The sequence below is a fragment of the Pimephales promelas genome, chromosome 6 (genome assembly GCF_988280905.1).
Source record: "Pimephales promelas chromosome 6, fPimPro1.hap1.1, whole genome shotgun sequence".
In the NCBI taxonomy this organism is placed as follows: Eukaryota; Metazoa; Chordata; class Actinopteri; order Cypriniformes; family Leuciscidae; genus Pimephales; species Pimephales promelas.
The window spans coordinates 28,018,012-28,034,439 of record NC_142774.1 but is presented as its reverse complement, the minus strand read 5'-3'; the positions used below and the strand labels follow the sequence as shown (position 1 = coordinate 28,034,439).

At 38.4% G+C, this 16,428-nt stretch overlaps 1 protein-coding gene across 4 annotated transcripts in view; it reads right to left on the bottom strand.

Moving 5' to 3' along the window:
- The window catches only part of adgrl3.1 (adhesion G protein-coupled receptor L3.1), a 136,149-nt gene that overhangs the window by 60,649 nt on the left and 59,072 nt on the right, over nucleotides 1-16,428 (bottom strand). For all 4 annotated transcript variants that reach the window (XM_039693463.2, XM_089132334.1, XM_089132335.1 and 1 more), the window contains exon 7: nucleotides 3,680-3,976. In XM_039693463.2, the coding sequence (XP_039549397.2) occupies nucleotides 3,680-3,976 (297 nt within the window). The remainder of the gene's footprint in view (nucleotides 1-3,679; nucleotides 3,977-16,428) is intronic.

Here is a 16,428-nt window from a genome sequence, read left to right as displayed (position 1 = left end):
AAAAACAACAACAACAAATCTGTCATTATTTAATAGGGATGCTTCGATCGATCAGCCACAGATCTGTATCGGTCACTAAAATAGGCCGCTGTCACCGACCGATCACAAAATGATGGCGTCAGACTTTAGCGCCGCAGTCATGTCATCACCAGTGTGGAGTTATTACACCATCTCAAGAAACAATGCATTTTTAAGCCTTGCTATTTAAGAACAAGTGATTTGAAACCACTCATGCACAGTAAGCAGCAAAACAGTGCTCAGTCGATACGTGCGTGCGCTGTCTGAGAGACCAGTTCTGAGCGCAGTCAGCACACACAACACACACACATAAAGCTGCTGCTCATACAGCGCACGAGTGCTTATCTTACTGGGCTTGAATGCTCAAAAATACACACAAATGCCAGTTTTTGCAAGTATAAACAATTGTTTATGTCTTGTGAATGTAAACAGTGCCTCTAGTGTTAAAGTGAAAGCAGGCTAATAAAGCTACTTATTTATTTATTTAGTTAGTTAGTTATTTGACAGGGACAATGTACATTAATTGACATTACTGTAAATGCACCAGAATTAGCCAAAAGGCTATTTTTCATCTGTTGTCCCTGGACAGATCTTAAAATTGTCTACCTAAAATGAACAACAATAAAAGATTACAATGAACAATACAAATATAAAAAAAACGTAAAACAGATATAGTTCTTCAGTCCTAATAAATACAGTGTACACACTTGCTATAATAGACATTGTTAAAATTGATACCAATTTATAAAAATTATACTACACACTGACCCAGCATAGACACAGGTCGCAGTACGGTTGGATTAAGTGACGATACCTAGTCTTATTAATGCTCACATGTCTGATGTGTTATGAACCAGTTTTTCAGATGTTTTTTGAATAGAGAGTATGTGGTGAGTTCTCTGATGCTCTGAGGGACAGAGTTCCACTCCTGCGCTGCTGTGACTGAAAAAGCACTCTGACTAAATGCACTTTTTCGCAGAGGAACAACACAGTCTCCTCGGGCCGACCCTCGTGTTACTCTCTGTGTGGTGTTTCTAATGTTTACAAACTGACTGAGTGGAGGGGATGACAGACCATGGATGATTTTGTATAACAGACAAAGATTTGAATACTTGATGACATTTTCCCAACCTAAAAGCTTATGCTTCTGTAAAATGGCACAATGGTGATAACTTGAGGGCTTTTTATCCAGAATTTTAATTGTCTGTTTGTAAAGTGACTCTAAAGATTTTAATGTTGTTTTATTTGCCTGTGACCAGGTTGTAAAACAGTAAGTAATGTGAGACAGCGGCGACGTCTACTGCCGTCCTTCCAACACTATCTCACGACCAATTCGTACGAATTCGACGCATGATTAAAAAGTGGCTAATTCGTACTAATTCGTACGACCTCACTCGTACTAATTCGTACGATTTGTCTAAACCCACGTGATGGTTAAGTTAAGGGGCGGGGTAAGGGGTAGGTCATTCGTACGAATTCATACGAATTGGCCAATTCGTAAAATATGTACGATTTAGCAAAATCGTATTAATTCGTACGAGTGAGGTCGTATGAATTGTTACGAATTAGCCACTTTTTAATCATTCGTCAAATTCGTACGACTTGGTCGTGAGATCGGGTTGGTCCTTCCCATTCATGCTAATCAATGTTAGTCTGTCATTCCCTTGTGAAAAGAAGTGTGCTTAAAAAGTAACTAAACACTAAACCAACTTTTTTTAGTTAATGATCTGTAAGAATGGATCTTTATTAATAGAGTAACTTTTTTGACATTTGTTTATAAAGTGTTTTATTTCTACAATATATGGTGTAAAAACGTCTTAGTGCTGCCCTCTTCAGGTTGAACGGTGAAATTCTACTGCCGTTGAATTTTCCTATTGGATGTTCCGCACTTCGTGACGTACCCAGGTTTTAGCTCACCACGCGAGCTACGCCCTTGGCAGTATAAAAACTATCTTGTGTCGTCAAAACCACTGTAGCGAGTCAGGAATTGGAATTGTGAGTTTTGAAAATGATCAGGATAGAGTGTTTCAGCATCTATTTCGTTCCCTCTATCTCCGCTGGGGTCCGCCCACTTTTTCAGCATTTTCAAATATTGCCAGTGGGTGGAGTCAGGCTCTGACCAGGGGTTTAGTTACCCTTTAATTGTATTGACAGCGTACTTTTTGTGTGCTTAAAATCATAAAAGTATACTTTTTGATAAGTGCACTTGCAGATAATATAATATAATTAAAATTAAAGACCACTTAAGTGTACTTAAAGGGAATACACTATTAAGTGTATAGCTTTAAAGTATAGTATTTGTGTAATAAGTACACTTTATAAAAGTACAAGGGCTAAAAAACTTAACTTTAGCTCTTAACTAAATCACTTTTGTAAAGATTGTGCGCTGTTTTTGAACATTTGATTACTTTATACAATTTATATTGTATTTCTGTTTCTAGCGCTCGAGTGTTGATGGTGTGCGGCTATTCCGCAAAGGAGCATGTGTTCTGGATAAAAGGACAGAGGAATGAAGGACACAAATACTCAGCACTTGCTGAATAATATTTCAGATCATTTTTGTATCAGACCACTCATTTTGTTCATTTAGAAGTTGCAGTGTTTCTATTTGTTTTTGTGCTAATTCACATATTTGACATTAAATCCTGTATGCTCTTTAATAAGCCATAGTATCCTAAAACGGATCGTGTTTTGCAAAATCCCTTTTTTTAAAAGCATTGTAAAATGTTCATTGTAAAAATATTTGTGGTGCTTATTTGTTTGATTCTCAGTTAAAACAACAATCTATAGCATTACCTGTGGTATTAAAAACAGAGAGCTTAATTATTACAAAGCTTGAATGATCAGGATCGAGATCGGTATCGGCAGATCATGAAGACAAAAAAAAAATCGGTATCGACCGCAAAAATCCTGATCGGAGCATCCCTATTATTTACTCATCCTCTTGCTATATAATTCTGTATGATGTTCTTTTATTTGAGAAACTCAAAAGGAGATGTTTAACAAAATCTTGATGCTGCTCTTTTTCATAAAATGAAAATGAATGGCGACCAATAGGAAAGACCACAAAAGTGGTTTATTTGACATGAGTACTGTATTGCAAATCTTATGAAGCCTTATGATAACTTAGGTACATACCAAAATGTAAGTTATTATAAAGTGGTATATAATAATGATATATAGATCATATTTTCTAGCTCTTAAATCTAATTTATGTATATGTATATTCAAAAATGGCTATGGTTATTTTATTATTAGTTTTATCATAGATTTTATTGTATGGACAAAAAAAAGATTCTGTCTAAATTAATCATTATTTAAGTGTCCAAATACTTTTACGGCCACTTTATTTAGGGTTAATAATACATTGCTATGTAACTATTTATACTGTGGTAATTCCTATTGTTGAACATAATTATAAAGAATTTCTAATGATGAGTAGCTCTAAACACTGGGATAATAAATTAATTACAGGCTGGAATTACAAATTAATTCTTTCATTTGCTTTATCAGGAGCCTTGTTGCAGTGTTGAAGTGTATCAGATATCTCCAAGAGCGCTACACAGCTAAGCCTAAGCGTTGATTTATGCAATACACATTAAACAAAACAAACCTCCACACACACTGCCCCTAATAATAGATTAATCACTCTCTTACTAACCTATGGTGCCAGGTGGGCACGGTTGCTTAGCAACCTGTCCCTGGTGTGTCCGTGGCCAGGAGATTTCAGCAGTGAGACGTGGGGCACAATAGTCAACAGCGACTGGAGTCTGCAGGGAAGGAGGCGACCGTGTCAGGGCTTCTGGGAGGATGTTGTTATGGCGGCGAGGCGGCGCCATGGTGGTTGTCGTGGTAGTAGTGAGAGAAGGACGGAGCGTGCCCGTATATGGGCGTGGAGGAGTCGTGGAGCTGCGCGCTGGAGGGTGTGCATCAGGAAGCAAGACTGAAGAAGGAGGATCTGTAAGAAAGAGAAATATATTTCAAGCTTACCGTTAATTTACATTCGACATTCTTATTTATTTACATTTCGCAATCACATTATATTATAGAAAATATTGCATTTTAAAATAAATGATATGAATTTATTCTATAACATTTCTATTCATTAATACAAATTCAATAATTACACGCGCACACACACACACATAAAGCCATGTAGCTGTCAATTATCAAGTAAACATACTTTTTTATTTATATTTCACATGCATATTTTTACATATTATACATTTTATTTATTCATCAGCAGTTTAAGCGCAGACATTTGCCCAAAATATACTGCTAAAACAGAGACATCTTCTATCTCTGTCTCTCTCTAGACATCTCTGCTCTTTCAAGGATGACTGAATGAGTCAGGTTTCTGGAGAGTGTTTGTGTGTGTAAATGTGTGTGTCTTTGTGCCCTGTGCAGCAGTTGGGAGTGTATGTTTTGACAGGCCCTATCCCTGAGTGCAAGGACTACAGAGAGGCAAAGATAGATGATGTTTAAACGTCATAACTCCCCATTGGCACGCTCTGTTCCTGTCAGTCTCTCTCTCAAACACACAAGCACACACCTGAGGGCCTGAATCAGGCATATAGCAGTCAAATGCATATATGTAGCTTTGTTTATTGGTATAAAGTTAGAAAGCATCTGTGTCAGAAGCTCAGGATATCACATGACAGGGAGTAAACACCCTGGGCTAGACTGAACTAAAGAGTTCTGTCTATAGCACATGTGTGTTACACGTGTGGATAGACACATACTGGCACAGAGATAGAGAGAGATAGAGATCCCTCTCTTTTTTGTTTCTTTCTTTTCCTGTCTCTCGGTCTTGCCGTGTTTTTCTGGAGATGCTCTTGCAGCCGCAGCAACTGCTGGAGAAAGGGACTGAAGTGCACTAAAGGACTGAAGTGACTGAAAAACACTAGAGGATAGATGCTACCATTAAAAAAAAAATCATTTTTGTCTTCTTTTTTTTCATTTTCATATTTGTCAGTGAATTTGCCATGGTGATGCACTTCAGTAAATGCGGATATGAAAAGAATTCACAAATACATCCTACAGGGCTCTGCTCTAGGACCAATTAAAATATTTTTTAACTGTAACTGAAATATCTGTGTCTTTTTTCTGACTTTATATTAGTCTCAATATGTTTTTCAACACAGTATTTATGTATTGTTTTAGCTCTCATATGACATTCAAAGGTGATTTTATTTTCCCAATTAGAGGCACCATACTTTTAAACAAACAGCTACAACCCAGTACTAAAACTAATTAAAAACCTAGTTAAGAAAATAATCAGGGAATAATCAGCTTCCACAGTATTCTTCCTTTTAATGAACAAAAATAATTATATTTAATATTTTCATGTCTATGCACCAAAGAGTAATAAACACCAAAATTACATAAATAGTTTACATACATATTTTTAATGAAGCTTTTCAATATGCCTATATGAATAGCTTTTCCTGATTCGAAAAAGCAGGCATGCCAATATCCAGCGAAGAATACGAAGAACAACAACAAGCGACTATGGATGTCAGACATAAACTAGAGCTGCAAACTGTTTGTGCGATGATTTGCTCTGAGAAAAAACCCGGTGACCTTAACCCATGCCTTGCTCTTATTGGCTGTAGCTCATGACATCACATGAGGTTGAGTCGTGCGACAGCTCTGGATATCTAGCATGCTAGATATTTTTCTGGGCTCCGCGACGCGTCTGTGAGGCGTCTGCAATGCGTCTTTGATGCGTTGTTGGCTCTTTCATACTAACAGATTGGCGAGCGTTCAACGCCTGCTAATCCCCCGCGATTTGCACGCGATAACAACCTGACCTCTCGGCAAGCTCAACGATTTGCAAATCGGGCTTAAAATCATATAGTGTGAACTAGGCATTAGAGTCAGCCTCAGAGAAGCTTCTGATTCTCAAGGTAGCTTTGCTTGTAGCTATTGCTTAGCTCTCAAAAAGGGCTGGGTTTCAGGCGCTGTTTCACTTGTCTATAAGGCACACGGTGTTACTTCACCTCTAAGCTTCAGGGCCCATTCTACCCATTCTAAGTGTGAATGCTTCAATCAAGAGGAGCGTATTTGTGGTGATGTTTGTGCTGTGGCAGGCAGGCTGGTCCTTATCACACACATTCATCAGATTTTACAGTGTACATGTGGGGTCCTGAGGTTGAGCCCACATCCACACTATAAAACATGATTAATGTATGCGGGAGGACCAGCCTGCCACAGCACAAACATCCCACAAAGACACTCCTCTTGTACTTGTTTTGTGCTTGTGTAAATTTTTCACAACCTGTGATGCAGGCTTTCTTTTAGTATGGTAGCAAGGGTGTTGTCGTTCACATAGCATCAACACTATAAAGCGGCATTGATGTTCTCTAAACAGGGAACATGTCAGGGTTATCCATATAACCCAGCTCCCTGAGAATGGGAATGAGACACAGCTTCATGTTGCCATACTTGAGGCATTTTTTTTTAATAAAATCTCATCAATGTTGCAACTGTTGCTGACATTGTCATCAGAATCATTACTCCAGTCTTCAGTGTCACATGATCCTTCAGAAATAATTCTAATCTGGTGCTCAAGAAATCAAGAAGTCTGTTGTTTTCGATGTTAGAACAGTTGTGCTGCTTAAAATATACAAGGAAACCATGATTAAGAAAAAAACAATATTCTTTGATGAATAGATATTTCAAAGGTAATTTTTAGTATTTTTGTTTGATGAACAATAATAAAAAACTTTTATAAAATCTTACTGACCACAAACTTTTGAACGGCAGTTTATGTATGGTGACAATAACGCTAACCATTACACTAAGTTTTAAAAAATAAATAATTTTATGTAAATAAAGTACTGCACAGAAAGCTGCTCAAAATGTTACCTGCTATAGCTTGTTTTCACATGACGTCACGCCACTGCGTTGCCATGGCGCGAAAAGCAGATGGAGGGCAGGAAGTGATTTTCTACATTAGGAAGCACTATAACACACTCAAAATGCCTATGTTTTGCGTCGTTTATGGTTGCTCAAATCGTTCAAACCACGAAGTTTTTATCATGTGCCCAAAGTTGTTGTTCATAAGGGGGGTAATACAAGAAATTGACAGAAAAACACTGGGAAAAATGCCTTGCAAACGTACGTCTGCGGTCGGGAGGAGCTGAATGGGAAAATGCCTGTGTGTGTGCGCAGTTTTCACTTCGTCAAATGTGAGTTAATACATTATTTACGTGGCTTATAATAATTACATTATTGAGGTGTTTAAATACACTTATGTGGCTGTTCGTGTAACGTACCAGTTTCCGAACTTTGTAAAGTCAAAGTATGTCTGTAAGACGAGGTAGTTGCTGATATCTACAGCCTTGATGGCAGGCAAATCTCTCAATTCAGTTGAAAATCGGTCCTCTTCATAACGTAAGGATCACGTCCAACATGTTTCGATTTTCTGTTTATATATTTCTCTTGTAATAGCGTCTAAAGTAGTACAGTACGGATTTTCCTCCATCTCGTCCATTGCGCTCTTCACTCCTTGTCCTCCATCTGCATTCCGCGCGTCAACACAATCACGTGACTGCAAACCACCTATTTCACAACTAATTTTCTATGGGGGAAGGGGTGGGGTTTTACTGCCTACATTGGGGACCCGCCACTTAACCTGCCCTAATACCTTTAGTACATGATGTACTTGCCAGTGCATGAATTATATCTGAAAATGTGCACTAACAAAACTGTGCAATCACAAGGCAGCGTGAGCCCTCATTAGCATTTCACAACGAAAGATAGTTCCTCTTTCTTAGACTATATCCCACCAGACAGCTCTGGCTTATTATAGAGATGCAGTGATCCAAATATCCCCTCACATCTCCTCTCATCACTTTTCCTGCCCTCTTTTCTCCCTCTCTCTCTCTACCCCCCACCTCCCTCTGTGCGGCAAATCTGACTGTGATTTTAAAGGGCCGCTGAGTGAAATGAAAGCACTTCCTGTTTCTATTTCTGTAACTGTCTGTGCGAGGAGCTACTGAGGCAAGACTCTGAAAGCAGCAGAGCATTCTACAGTGACTAATCGCTCACACACACACGCTCGCATACAGGCATGGCACCCTCCCTTCCTTTTTCTCACAGAAGCCATTAAATGACAAACCAGCCCTTTTATCCACCTTCCAAATCTCCTCATCGCTCCTTTCTTGCCGATGACCGCCTGTCTGCCATGCCCTCCATGTCTCTAGATTGTCATCTCTGTGATACAGCCCACTCAGACACAATAGGGGTACAGATAGAGGGCAACGTGTGTGTTTTCCAACGGAAAGGGCGCTTTGATTGGCAGCTGATCAAAGGAAGCCTTCTATTCTCTGCATCGCTGAAAAGATGACTGACTCCCTCCTTGAGGGTAAAGGTCATTTATCATCTATTACTCGAAACGCTTTTTAAAGGCTGCGTGACTTTAGAGTGGGCTTCCAGTGTGGTCTGTTAAGCCCATCTCTTCCTGTAGACTAACATGAAAGACTTGCCTGTCGGAAGACCGCTGTATCAAATCGGGTCATTTGATGTTTGGTCATACTCTCAGGTGTGACCGGAACAGCGAATTCAGGGCTGCCTAATGGACAGAATCTTGTTAAATAAGCCTCAGCTCACACAGAGACAGGATACAATGTCACCTTGCTGATCAGGACCAATCAGAAGGCAGCGTCATGGCAACCATACAGGAAATAAGTGATTAGTGCAAGCTTGTGCTGCCGTTCACGATAAATTTTAAAACCTGGTAAAATATCCACACAACTAATTTAACAAAAACGCAGCATAAATAGATACATAAATAAGAATATGAAGAGTTCAGATGCAAAAGCCTCTAAATGCCATTTGAAATTTTTCTTCATTCTTTAATGATGATTTATGTCAAGCTTGTATATTTAAGTTCAGTGATTTCACTTAAATGGCAATGGTAATTACCTATTAATTGTTATTTAAGTGAAATTACTGAACTTGAATATACAAGTTTGACAAAAATCATCATTAAAGAAGAAAATTTCAAATGGCATTTAGAGGCTTTTGCATCTGAACTCTTCATATGTTCGCAAATTACATCACTTATAAATGTATGGATGCCTTTGCATTGTTTAACAAAATATCAAAGTACTGGTAGTATTTACTTTAAGTAAATATAGAACAAATACTTCATAAAAAACACTACATCAAAAGTTTCAGCTCAGTACTTTTTTGTTTAGAGTGTCCCTTTATCCCTTAAAAGTCATGTTTGATCACCAAAATTACACATTTAAATAGGAAAAAAATGTCTTCATGCCTTGAAATACGTTGAATGTAACCGCTTTATTTAGTAAACACAGAGCCATAAATATGCTAATAGTCCCAGACTCCACTCACTCACACCAGCTCAAAGATACACTCGCCCGGTCAACTTTGAAGTAAAAGCTGCACAAGGGTATTGTTCTTTACAAAGTCGATTAGCCTTTTGACAACGTTATTAAACCATATTCCCATTCATCATCTCCGAGTCAGACAGCTGCCTTCTAACAATCAGTATCCTTTGTACGCTTTGAACATCTCAGAACGTCAGTGGAGAAAGGTATACAGCATGATATTGTAATATACTGTAAAACTTCAAATAATAGCCCAGGCTTTTATTTTCCCAAATCGTCGAACTGAACCTGCTTGTATTTGAGACAGGCATCTATATGAAACAAGCCTTAATAATTTAGTGTTGAAATGTTCATTGAGATGTTGTTCCTAGAGTCTATAATCTCTAAAAATATCCAAATGCTCCACGTGAAACTGCAGTCTTCCATCCTTTTACTATCGTGTCAATTGATTTTGATTAATATGCGTGAGGGAGAGAGCCCTGTCAAGCACAGCAGTGGTTTGGCGGCCGCCAATAAGTGGACGATCTGACGGGCTTTAGCTTTGGAAGGCAAGCGTAACATGACCAATAAGTTGCCACCTGTTCTCTAGCAAAACATTAAACACGGAAGACATTATTCCTCCACCCAGGCGAGCAACCACCAAGAAAAGACCAAAGATATGACACCAAAGACCAAGACCAAAAATATGAGACGCCTGTGTTGAAAGTCAATGGAGCGCTGTGAAAAACTGTTGGACCTCTGTGGGAGCTCGTTCTTGGCTGCGCTGTGATTGGTCAATCTACATTCTAGGGCGTGGCTTAGCCAAAGGTGAATTGTCGCCCAAGACAACTGGAAGCTGCTAGGGACTGGAAGATGCTGGATGATCTTGACCAACGGCTTCTTTTTCCACCTCAGATTGCCACTAAACTCCGACCAGATATTGTTTTGTGGTCTGGATCAGCACGCATTGTTCAACTGATAGAGCTAACAGTGCCATGGGAGGATGCTGTAGATGAAGCATATGAGAGGAAGAAATTGCGGTATGCTCATCTGGCCACTGAAGCAGAACAGCGAGGATGGAGAGTCCATGTTTATCCAGTGGAAGTGGGTTGTCGAGAATTTGTGGCACACTCTAAAACCCGGTTCCTCAGAGACGTCGGGTTTAGTGGCCAAGAGTTGTGTTGCACAGTAAAGAACTTATCTGAAGCAGCAGAGAGGAGCAGCAACTGGCTGTGGTTGAGACGGAAAGATTCTAGCTGGCTGTGTACAGGCCGCCACGCTACGGTTTCGTAGAGTCTGTTGGTTTATTTGTATAGTTTGCATAGTAATTACAGTTATTACATTCCTGTGTATATTGCGTGAATGAGGGTTGGTGTTTGGGCAGATATTGTGTTTTGCGGTATCGGTAGTATGCCATACGGAACCGTTGCCACTGAACCTACTTTAACGAAGACAGTAGGACTCGACACCCTTAATCAAACGGGGTGGCACGTATGGTTGGTTGCGGAGAGATTGTGATATTGTGGTTAGGTCACATGTGAACTACGAGGAAGGAGCAGCCTCAGCAGCAGGAGGGATCTAAAGGTCAGTAAGCTGGGCTAAGTTGAGTGGGGGATGGGGGGTGGGTGACTCTGGGAGGTGTCGTGGGCTAGTCGACGAAACACTGAGGACGGAAGGTGCCCACTTGAAGACCCTAGGGATGTCCCCTACTCAGCTCAATCCAGATGGTTGTCGTGGTGGTCCACTAGGGAGACCACACTGTAGTTGCAGCCGTTGTGTGTGCTGACGCGGCAAGTACACTGCAGCCGTTAACGCCGGACAGAAGAAGATTCACATCACTATATGGAAAGAAGCGTAAATGGATGGAGAATCATAGTTTACTGTAAAGCTACGTCTTAGTTTGTGCTTATCTTGGCGAAGTTTTAACATCTACTTTCGTGTAATGGAAATCTAGAAGTTTAAATACAACCCGAAATTACAAAAACAGACCCGGCCTCTATTTGAGACCAGCCTTTATTTACCCAAACCTGAGCCACTCCAGGCGTGTAAAAGAGACAGGCGTCTATTTGGGACTCGGCTATTATTTGAAGTTTTACGGTACACAATTCACCAATTGCTAAAAGTACCAAGTTTTTCATATCAACGGAAAAATATACTGGGATAAACTCTCTTGAGATTTAGATACATGCAGTTCATTCAGTCAGCAGCCTTCTCAACAATATAATTTCTCCAAGATGCCTCTGTAATGAACATAGCATCCGAGGACTAATTAAAGGGTTAGTTCACGCAAAAATGAAAATTATGTCATTATTGACTCACCCTCATGTCGTTCCAAGCTTGTAAGACCTCTGTTGATCTTTAGATTAGATTTAGTCTGAGAGATTTCTGTCCCTCCATTGAAAATGTCCCCTCGGTTTTCTGTCCTTGTCCAGAAAGGAAATAGAGACATCATCAAAGTAGTCCATGTGACATCAGTGAGTTAGTTAGAATGTTTTGAAGCATCAAAAATACATTTTGGTCCAAAAATAATCAAAACTATGACTTTATTCAGCATTGTCTTCGGTTCTGTTGTCAATCCGCGTTCAGTGATGCTGATGATGTCGTGTATCTGATGGGTCGTGTATTGGGTTCCAATAAATAGCCTATGTATGGGCTTTAGACATGTTTGCGAAGATTGTTGTTTACAGCGTGCGTGTTTCCTCAGACTATAAACGAAGCTCGGGCGAACCAAATAACACTTCAGCAGCGTCTTACGTCATCAGCATCACTGAACGCGGAAGACAATACTATGCTGAATAAAGTTCTAGTTTTTGTTATTTTTGGACCAAAATTCATTTCCGATGCTTCAACACATTCTAACTAACCCACTGATGTCACATGGACAACTTTGAAGATTTCTGTATTTCCTTTCTGGACAAGGACAGTATACCATATATAAATTTCTAAAGGAAGGACAGAAAGCTCTTGGACTAAATCTAAAGTATCTTAAACTGTGTTCTGAAAATGAACGGGCTTGGGACGACATGAGGGTGAGTCATTAATGGCATCATTTTCATTTTACTTACCCTTTAACTATTTTTGTCATAGTTGGTTACTAATGCTTTCGAGGAATGCACCCGAGCATTATTTCTGAAGGATCATGTGGCACTGTGAAGACAGGAGTAATGGATACTGAAAATTCAGCCTTTAAACCATAAAACAATATGTTGTTCAAAATTAAGGCAAAATATATATAGCCAATTGGTTAAAGTGTTTGCAAAAATGCCTCACTGACATTAGTTCTGAGAAAAGGTCGAGAATCATTTGTATGTAAATGCAATTTGGTTTGATATTTTGTAAAATATGCAGCAACATTCACACATTTCACACATTTTTAAGTGTGTCTTTAGAGTCCAAATACTTTCCACTGTTTAACAGAGAAATATAGAAAACAAGAGTCCTAAAAAGAGTGAGTTCAGCAAATAAAGAGTAAAAAAGAGCGCATTTATAATCTCAAAGATGCTAAATATTCATATAGAGCACAAAGAGAGAGGAAAAACGTAAGCCCAGTTCTATCTCCTCTTCCCATGTTATCAGCAGTATGGTAATAGCAATACAAGTCCCCTTGGTGGGGTTACCACTGTAATCCGCACTCCTATCCTCTCAGATCTACATGGTAAGATGCTCTAGGTCAGCAGTCTGTGTAAATGTGTGTGTGAGTAAACGTGTGTAAATGTATGTGTGAGCAGGGTCCAAAATTAACTCTTGCCAAACAGCAAATGTGAGTAAAAATGTGTGTTCCCAAATAAACAAAACAGTACCTTGCAAAGGAACTGCCATATAATAAGTTATTTAAATGGACTGGTTCTTTTGCTTCTCTCATGTCACCATGCGGTCCCTGACATCTTGGTGCGGGATTTTATACGCACAAAAAGGTTCCAATAAAGCCATAGACGCAAAGTTTTATTAGTACAATTTTATTAGTAAAAGTGTTTATTGTACTTTTAATATGTCGCATTTAGGTTTGTTGGAACCGTAATTCATAAGTCATTTAGAACCTAAATATGATTTGGATTTAAATCTTGGCTATTTAAAAGGGGTTAAAAAAGGGGGGTGGTATAAAAGGGGTATTTTAACAAAATGCTTTTTATTAAATCCAACTCTCTTTCATTTATGTGCTGATAAAATGTTCTTCCAATTAGTCTCAGCCATATTGCCATCATATATTTAATTCATCACATTCTCATAATTCAGCTATTAAAGTAATTTCCTTTTTCACCCTATCAGAGTTTTTGGAGTTTATCACGGAGTTTTTCGGTTCCTTGCCACTGTTGTCTTTGGCTTGCTCAGTTGAGGATATTCAAATTAAATGACCCATCATACCATTGATCAGCTCTGCCAAACTTGATTGTCTTTTTTTCATGAATAAACAAACACTGTTATGTTGTCTTGATTGATTCTGTGAAGCAGCTTTGATACAATCTGTATTGTGAAAAGCGCTATATAAATATATTTGACTATCAGGCAAATTCTCAAAACATTTCAAATACTCAGTCATGAGTAGTCAGTGAGCTGCTAACCTGGCTCACTTTTACTATATGTCCAAATGAGATGGTTCTTGCATGGATTAATCAGCTAGAATGATTCAGTCTGATTCAGAAACAAATTCTTTAGACTTGTTTTGTGAAACCGTTCAACTGATTCATCTGATTCATAAGACTCAATAATTCATTAAAATAATTATTTGAACTGAACGACTGATAAATTGGACATAAAGTGATCACTAGTAAGAGCCTGACCCTCACTGATGTTAATGGTGTGAGCTATTCAAATCAAGTGGTCCAGAAAGAACATTATCTTATTACTGTCCTCGGTGGAAAATTCACAATTAAAGATTTTCTATAATGCCTACAGCAGTGATTCTCAACAGCTTTGACTTGGCAAAAATAATCCAAAATCCTGGATAAGGACTTGATATGAAATGTTGATACTGGTTTGTAGTTTTTACCCCCCACTTATTTTAAATCCTTCCAAGTCATCTTGAGGCCCCCTTAGTGGTTTGCTGGGGCCCCCTAGTGAGAACCACTGGCCTAAAATTTTATTTTCTCCACAACTTCATGTAGTGTCTGCCTTACATTAAGCTATCTAAACAAAGATATGAGGAACAAAATAATGTCTTCATATTTAGTGATACTGCGAAACAGACACCAGCTTGTTTATATGATGATGTCAGTGAGTCAATTATCTGTGTTGTTTGTTACAATTTTTCTAGGAAAAACAACTCTGTCCAACTGTCATATGGAAAATATATAATTATTAAATATCTCACTGTAAAAACGATTTGTTATCACAACATTTTTTCTTTTGTCAAATCAACTTAATTTATTTAGTTCAGACAACTTATTATTTTGAGTTTCTGATGATTAAATCAATCTCCTTCATTGTATTAACTCACTTTTTCCATTTCAATCAACTTAAAATTTTAAGGCAACCAGGTTACTTAATTTTTTTAAGTTAAACCAACAATATTTTGTTTACAGTGTAATAAAATTATTTTAAGTATTATAAATGTTACATATTCAGTTAGAAACATTTTTGAAGCGGTAAATAATTCTAATTCCCGACTACTAGCAGGTGTAGAAAAACATCAATTTTGGACCCTATGTGAGTGTGTGTGTGTGAGGGTGTTACTGTGAGAATGTTACTGAGCTCTGAAGAATGTACACACAAGTGTGAGTGTGAACATCACTCCATTACTGATTGATCTGTGTTAAACTCCCTGCTGGCAGATCCAGGGGCATTCTTGTTCCTGTGGATCGGTTTAAATAAAGTTTTCCCTCTGCGCTGAGCTGTAATTGCCAATGGAGAGAGTTTTAACCGTATGTAAGACATTCTCTCATTTAATAAAAGCAGAGAACAGAAGTCTCCACTCCACTAAAGGAGCATGGAGGCTATTCCACTTAAACTATACATAGTGCCAATCCTAACATATTACATTAGCATTAGAGTTTAAAGCAAACCTGGAGAAAGAGGATTCTGGATATGAGAGGGAGAGAGTTAGTCTGTTGAGAGCACGCTTCAAAGTAAAGCAGATTAAACCGCTATCACCTCTGGAGTCAGACTTCAAGATGCGTTTAAGTGGGAGATGTGAAACATCTGCGTGAAACACGTGCATGTTTTTATTTCGCTCTACATGCTTTGTGTCTGTGATATTTTGCTGGAAAGTGTGTGAGAGAAAAAATGAAAAAGATAAGAAATAAATGGTGAAAATTTACATAGGCTATATTATTTTAGCTGAAGGAATTTTGCAAATTTGGTAATAATTATGAACACTAACAATTGCATGGCGCAATTGGCAATCTTGTTGGTCTGTTCTGACTGCTACATTGTGGAGGATGCAGCAGATTATCCCAATCGTTTTATATTTAACTGAGAACGCTCAGCATCACTCCTGTGATCACACCACTGTGATCCAGACACCTGAATTGGCTCTTTGAAAATGTTGATTAAACGCTCGACTGCACAGCTGGTCTGGATATATGCCCAGTTATAACTCTTTTCTCCACTGTGATGAGCTACAACCATGATTAATAGAAAATGTACACAAAATGTTCAACAAATTCACTTTACTGTTAATGGGCATTGATATTGTAATGCTAATGTGAAAATTTGATGCGATAAACGTTTTAATTTGAAAGTACTGTTATTGTCTCGCCCATTGATGCAACATTACAATTTTTTTAAGTTTATCTATTTTCCATCACACTGTGAATAAAGCTCGTCCAACAATAAGAATCGCACTTTTTGTCATATGATGCTGTTGTTACATAAAACTACAGGTGTGTTCATACAGTGCTGCGCAGGCCGATCGGCAACTGAATTTGTGACGATGTCATCCTAAAATAAATAAATAAATTGCAACAAAATGCTTAATTGTCCTGCATTTATCAGTTATTATTCATCTGTAAAATTAAGCCGAGATCATTATCCACAAATATAAAAAAAATTGCGTTCTGCGTTCTATGGATCACGCTCTGGTTTACTGAAAGGAAAGTATCCTCGCTGCATGACTAGCTGAAACCCAAACAAAGAG